Here is a 7668-nt window from a genome sequence, read left to right as displayed (position 1 = left end):
GTTCCTTAAATGAGACCAGGCTGTATGGTGGGCTTGTAACTATAATTAGTAGAAGCAGGAGTTTCCAACGGGCCTTGTAACACAAAGAACCCTGAATATTAAACAGCATGTCAGTGTGGTTTTCAAGCTGCACCACACACAAGTTTCCTCAGCCTCCTGTAGCTGCAAACCTAAAATAGCCTGAAGCTCAAAGCCAGACAGACATACTCTTGTCACTGAATGTGCTGACCATGACTGATATGAGTTGAGTTTACTTCCTCCACTAAAATTATGGTGGAAAAACAAACTCCAAACTCAAGGGCAATCACTATAACAATCTTAAGAGGAAAAAGAAGAGAGAAATAAGTCCCAAAGTGGTCTCACACAACGATCAGCTCAGACCTCACTTTCACTAGGACCCTCCTTGTGGAGTCACATATCTGAATTATTGCATCAAGAAGGCTGTAACAGAAAAGATGTCCGTGAGAAAGTAATGTGAAGCCAATATGCAAAAACGAGAGTGATTGGAAACGACCATAAAATCATCAGGCTATTGACAGCTGGGGAAATTCCACATGCCAAGCAAATCAGCTGCAAGGAAATATGAGAGGCTTGAGGTGAAAAAAATACACCTGAATCCGTAATTGAATTAGACAAGCCTCGCTGCACGGAGAACTCTGCTGGTCACCAGGATGCAAAGCAAACGCCGGGTTGCCAGACGCGCGTTTATCAGCCACAGTGATTTATTGAGTGCTTTAATAATACAAGTGTACATCAACTGATCCACAGTCAAAAGTGGCAGGTCCCTAAGAAATTTACAAGCACTTTAAGTAAATCAAAATACATATTATTTTGTTCAATCCAGCAGTCTTCTGTGTGGGGACAGAAGGCTAGTGATAAACAGAGTCTCAGTAATGCACAGTGATTCTGATTGAAGCTTTTGTACAAAAATCTGGTTCCCAGTAGCATGCACCCACCGATAAAGACTTCAGTACAAAAAACTTAACCCTAAGCATTACATTGGAGTAGAAACGAGATAGAATTCTGAATTCGTGTTTTCCCCAAGATCACAGGAAGGGAAAAAGGATCCAAAGAAAACGAACAACAAAATAACAGAACCACACAGGAATATGAAGCTTTGAAGGAAAGCTCATATTATTACAGATCTGACATTGTTTGCACTGAAAACAAAAGTTCCCATCCACGTGGAGGTGGGATTAAAAAAAAACAAACCCAGATCTTTCAAGTTAATAGAAATTAAACAGGGAATAAAACGGGAAGGGGTGGGGGGCAAAGGAAAGGGAGGGTGGGGGATGGATGACATTCCATCACAAAACGGTTCAAAAGGTGATAAAAATAAGACAAGCAGAGCCGAGGTGCGGGGCCCCGATGCACTTGGTGAGTGTGCCGCGGGCCAGGGCCCTATGTGGCGTACCGCTTGGTCCACTGCCTGGCCATCCGGTCGTGCTCCGCCCTGTTGGTCATGTACTGTGTGGCGATGCTACCCACCAGCGGGTCAGCTGGAAAGGAAGCAGAGTCAGAGGTCAGTCAACACCAGCAGCTTGGCCTCTTCAAAGCCGGGGAAGAGAGGAGTGTCTGGAAAGCTGGCCCTGGCTCAAGGCGTGGGCAGGGAGGCGAGATGCTGCGCCCTGGAACAAGGTCACCTTCGCCATGACCTGCAAGTGACCTGCCCCGGAGACCGCATCTCACCCCCGCCGCCCGAGGAGCACCTACCTGTGCTCTGACTGCTGCCTCTTGTCACGTCTCCGGACGAGCGTGACTCTCTCTGTCCCCACCATACATATGCTTCTCCCCCTCTTGCTCCCCTGGTTTTCAGGTAGATGTTTATTTCACAGAGAAGATGCAGGTGGGCTGTGGGCGGGGCCTGCAGGGTCCTGGATACGATCCCCTGGGGGAAGGGGGCGGGGGAAGCCTGGCCAACTCCCTGACCTGGGTTATTGCCCAGGCAGGGGTCCAGCAGCAGGTTAGTGACCCACTGACACAGGGCGACAGGCTGCTTCTGCCTCTATATTTGGGAATATCAAAGCCACAGAGCTCTCTACTACATAAACAGCGATGGATGTTAGTCACAGCTAACCCTCACTGACCTACCACGTCCTAAAACTTTAACACGGGAGGGCTGGCACGGGATGAAACTGCAGCCTAAGGATGGGGGTCGTCAGGGCTGGAGCTGGGCCCTGACTGCAGGTCTCCCGGGACACTGCTCCACCCAGACGGGATCAACGGTTAATGAAAACAATTCAAAGCAGCTACAAAAAAAACGTAATTTAGGTTTCTGGAGATCCCAGAATCCACCCGTCTCCCTCCATTCTCTAATCTCACTTCTTCCCTGAGTTTTATTTCCTGTAATTTTTGGTGTTGAGAATTTGAGTGTATTAGGGCACGTGGATAAGAAAGAACCAAAAGGGAAAAGGAAAAATATTAGCAAAAGCTAACGTTAAATATGAAAAAAAGAAAATAGGTAAAGAATATGGAAGTGGGTTTGTGGTCTAATACCACCTCGTAACTCGGGAAGATTCTGAGAGTCTGCTAAGACCCAGTAAGACATCCAAGGTCACACCTTCGCGATAACCAAGGTATAACAGGAAGTCCACCTTTTAGCGATCTGCTGCTGCTGAGGATAACAAAGCTCGTGAAAGTCCTCCCGACAAGACTTTGCTTTTATTTTTTTAATTTTGTTACAGTTCTAACATTATATTACGCCACTTTTTTTTTTTTCCTTTTTCGCGGTACGCGGGCCTCCCACTGTCGTGGCCTCTCCCGCTGCGGAGCACAGGCCCCGGACGCGCAGGCTCAGCGGCCGTGGCTCACGGGCCCAGCCGCTCCGCGGCATGTGGGATCTTCCCGGACCGGGGCACGAACCCGTGTCCCCTGCATCGGCAGGCGGACTCTCAACCACTGCGCCACCAGGGAAGCCCACACCATGTTTTTTTGTTTGTTTGTTTTTTCTTTTTTGTTTTCTGGCTGTGCTAAGAGGCTTGTTGGAACTTAGTTCCCTGACCAGGGATCCAACCTGGGCCCCCTGCAGGGGAAGCGCCAAATCCTAACCACTGGATCGCCAGGGGAGTCCCCAAGACTTGCTTAAGTTTTAACAAACCTCACTTAAGTTTTCTTGGACTTGTGCTAAGTTTGTTACAATTATTCTAGGGAGAGGCCAGTTTCTTATATTCACTTACATCACAAACAATGATAGTCAATGGGTGTGTTCGGAATGTCTGCCTCTCTGCCTACTCTGTGATTCTTGTCCTTCACTTGCCAAATGGTGAAACTCTATCACTTCAACTAACGGAGCCAGGGTTCAAGATGATTGAAATCAGCAGTACCAGATGTAGACACTAAACACCTGGGATTGGCAAGATATTTTAAAAAAAAATGCTGTCTTTCAGTTCAGACTATAGAGTCTAAAAAGGGCCAAAGACAGGTCTGAGTCACATTTCTCTACCTTTGAAACAAATCATCTTGTTTCAATTTCTGGAATGCAAAGCCTTAGGGTGGAACCTGGGCACCTTCAACAGAGCTTACATCTACATCGCTCAAGACAGCTGCTGGGTTAAACACACTCTACATTAGTGATGTGCGCTGAAGAGCCATCTGTACTTCCTGACTTAACTGCTCGAGGTAAAGGACAGGTTTAATGTCAGAAGAATGACCAGTGACATGAATGTTCTAGTGCAAATCTACCCTCACTGAGAGTGGGCATACTGGGAACAGGAGTCTGCTGTTTCAGCTCAAAGGAGGGAGAGGGAGAAGGAGACAGTGGGGTGGGAAAAGCATCTATACTATTTCAACAGGGGCAGAGGGGAAAACCTCAAAAACACGGTAGAGTGTTCTTGATAAAACTCACATGCGTTGTGCAGACATTTTTTGGTACGCTTAAATAATTAGCAGGAAATTCCTCTGAGTTCCTTGTATAATACCTTTTCAAGTTCGATTTTGAAAAGAGAAATATTTTTCCATCTGCAAAATTATACATGCTAAATATAAAAATAATAATTAACAATTTCAAAAAATCACTTCACACAGTACACAGGACAGAAAGTTGTAAGTGAAAACCGTTTGCAAATTCACTGAGAGAAGTACTGTTAACATTTTGACTTACATCTTCCCAGACTTCTTTTCTAAACTACAATTAAAATAAAAGATCATAGTCTGCTTTTGGAACCTTTTAAAAACTCACTGTATGGTGAATAACTTTTTATATCAATAATTATATCCTACTTGATCATTTTTATTTGATTTAATTTTTTAATTGAAGTATAACTGACTTATATTACTATATTAGTTTCAGGTGTACAACACAGTAATTTGATAATTTTATAGATTATACTCCATACAAAGTTCTTATAAAACACTGACTATATTTCCTGCACATCATTTAAAATATTAACCTGAATTAATAACCAGTCTTCTGTTTAGAGACATTTGGGTTCTTTCCTTTTTTTTTTTTTTCTGCTTTATAAAATGCTGTGAAGAACATTATTGTGTGAGCATCTTTGTAAATTTATGCAAATCTTAAATTTAAAGTGTTAATGAAGGAATAAAGGTATAAAATGAAGGAATTTAAAAATCATGTGTTATCAATCAAATAGTTCTTAAATGCTAAAATGTTTTGTTGAACAGAAAAAAGTTAAGACTACCAGTAACTGAATAGAAACTATGCAATAAATGTATATCCAATGATCACTGCAGTGAATTTAGTGGAATGAGATACTCCTTTTGTAGTATATTTATAATTATGACTTGAAGTAAGATTGAATCTTGTTATTGGGTTTCACATTTCCTGGATACAGATACGCCAGGGATGAAATAGCGATGACGGGTGACACATCTTCTTCCTCCTTCTCCTCTACTTTCCTGTCTGACCTCTGCTTCCCTACACAGCGCCAGGCGCCTGAACAGCAAGCATGGTTATTTGCGAGTGAGTGAAAGGTGATCTCAGTGCTCTGCCCCCTCCCCTTTTTTGGAGATTCGTGTTACCTGCACCTTTGATTCCAGAAGAGAAAGGCTCAGGCGACTCCTGCAACCCCATCTGAAGGCTCACCCGTGACGGGGGCTATACTGGAAACATTGGAAACCAGAAGGGTTCACAGCCCGTCCAGGAAAGGAGGGAGACAGGGAGAACGGACTTGAGGATATGGGGAGGAGGAAGGGTGAGCTGTGACAAAGCGAGAGAGAGGCATGGACATATATACACTACCAAACGTAAGGTAGATAGCTAGTGGGAAGCAGCCGCATAGCACAGGGAGATCAGCTTGGTGCTTTGTGACCGCCTGGAGGGGTGGGATAGGGAGGGTGGGAGGGAGGGAGACGCAAGAGGGAAGAGATATGGGAACATATGTATATGTATAACTGATTCACTTTGTTATACAGCAGAAACTAACACACCATTGTAAAGCAATTATACCCCAATAAAGATGTTAAAAGAAAAAAAAAGACTAAAGCGGGTAAGAAGCAGCTACGTGGTTAGAGGGAGCAGAGAACGACGGGCAGATGGCCGAGCCGCCCAGTGATTCCATTTGCGAGGCCAGGGAACATTCTCTCTTGGTTGGTAGGTGGAATGGGAGAAATCACATGGCAAAGAAATGCTGACTCCCTTTTCTTAAGACAACACATATATTCTCAAAGAAACACAGACAAAACCAGTCCAGTATGATGGAAAAGGGGGTGCGCTCCGGGTCCAGACTGCCTGCCTTTGTACCTCGGTTCCACCGATAACTGTGTCATGTCAGGCAAAGGACTTAACTTCTCCGTGCCTCGGTTTTCTCAACTGCAAAATGAAGTTGCTACAGTTGTTGTTATAAGAATGAAATGAACTGCTCTATAGTTGTTTTAAGAATGAAATGAACTGATTATTGTCAGGCACATACAAAACTTCTGCTATCATTTTCAAAATGAAGACAGGAAAATGAATATTCACGTGCACCTTAAAAGAAATATAAATCTTATTGTCCTCTTGAAGACATTCTCTTCAGATAAAATCCATAAAATCCAAAGTCTTTAGCATGCAATTATTAGAGAAATGCAAATCAAAACTACAATGAGGTATCACCTCACACCGGTCAGAATGACCACCATCAAAAAATCTGCAAACAATAAATGCTGGAGAGGGTGTGGAGAAAAGGGAACCCTCTTGCACTGTTGGTGGGAATGTGAATTGATACAGCCATTGTGGAGAACAGTATGGAGGTTCCTCAAAAAACTATAACTAGAGCTACCATATGATCCAGCAATCCCACTACTGGGCATATATCTGGAGAAAACCATGGTTCAAAAGAATACATGCACCCCACTGTTCACAGCAGTACTATTCACAATAGCCAAGATGTGGAAGCAACCTAAACGTCCATTGACAGATGAATGGATAAAGAAGATGTGGTACATATATACAATGGAATAGTACTCAGCCATAAAAAAGAATGAAATAATGCCATGTGCAGCCACATGGATGGACCTAGAGATTATCATACTAAATGAAGTAAGTCAGACAAAGACAAATATCATATGATGCCATTTCTATGTGGAATCTAAAATATGACACAAATGAACTTATCTATGAAACAGAAACAGACTCACAGACACAGAGAAAAGACTTGTGGTTGCCAAGGGGGAGGATGATGGGGGAGGATGATAGGGGAGGGATGAATTAGGAGGCTGGGTTAGCAGAGGCAAACTATTATATATAAAATAGATAAACAACAAGGTCCTACTGTAGAGCACAGGGAACTATATTCAATATCCTGTGATAAACCATAATGGAAAAGAATATGAAAAAGAATGTGTGTATATATATGTAACTGAATCATTTGCTGTACACCTGAAATTAACACAACACTGTAATGCAACTATACTTCAATAAACTAAACTAAACAAAAACAAAAACAAAACCAACAAAGTCCTTAGCATGGCTCCCAAGAGCATCATGATCTAGACCTAATCTTTCCAGCCTTCTCCACCCATGCTTTAAACCAGAATTAACAACTCGCAGCTTCTCCAATAAGCCCTCCAATAAGCTCTCTGCACCTTTGCTTCTGCGACGTCCTTTGCTTGATGGGCTTCTACGAATTTCTCAACATTTAGCTCAGGCATAGCCTCCTTGGGGATGCTTCTAGGGGCTTTGTAGCAGGCTTATGTGTCCCATTTCTGTTTTGTCTGTTCGCACCTCTATCACTGTGCTGAGAACGCTGCCTTTTAGTTGTCTGTCTGCTGTACAGTCTACATTTCCCATGGGGCTGGAGCCCACGCGTTCAGTCATTCGTCAACTATCACTGAGTCCCTACTATGTTCCAGGTCCTGCAGAACTAGTGCTAAATAAGCAAACTCCTGCCCTCATGGGACTCTGCCGGGGTCCCTCTGTCTCCGTTTCCCTCTCGTTAACCTCATGTTTACTGCGATGTATGAATGGAGAAGAACGTAAGACAAGTAAGTAAGGAACACACAAAATAACAGCCAGAAGGAGCAGTTACTCCATAAGGCAGGTGTCCCTCTGTAGCACTATATGCTGGCTCACCATAGAAGTTTCTTCTCTATACACGACTAGCAAGTCAGTAAAGGGGACCTGATGGAGAGTGTGACAGCTTTCTTGTCTTGTCTTTTTTTTTAAACTTATTTATTTTTTAATTTTTTTGTATATAAGCAGGAATCCTCCCTCCCTCCCTCCCTCCCTCCCTT

General features: G+C 43.4%; 1 protein-coding gene across 2 annotated transcripts in view; it reads right to left on the bottom strand.

Moving 5' to 3' along the window:
- Nucleotides 1-700: 700 nt before the first annotated feature.
- Nucleotides 701-7668, bottom strand: part of LOC115863453 (ubiquitin-conjugating enzyme E2 E2) — a 352617-nt gene continuing 345649 nt past the window's right edge. For both annotated transcript variants that reach the window (XM_030876330.2, XM_060298646.2), the window contains exon 6: nucleotides 701-1499. In XM_030876330.2, the coding sequence (XP_030732190.1) occupies nucleotides 1402-1499 (98 nt within the window). In that variant the 3' untranslated portion in view covers nucleotides 701-1401. The remainder of the gene's footprint in view (nucleotides 1500-7668) is intronic.

This window comes from Globicephala melas, chromosome 4 (genome assembly GCF_963455315.2).
Source record: "Globicephala melas chromosome 4, mGloMel1.2, whole genome shotgun sequence".
Taxonomy (NCBI): domain Eukaryota; kingdom Metazoa; phylum Chordata; class Mammalia; order Artiodactyla; family Delphinidae; genus Globicephala; species Globicephala melas.
This window is presented reverse-complemented; position numbering and strand designations above follow the sequence as displayed.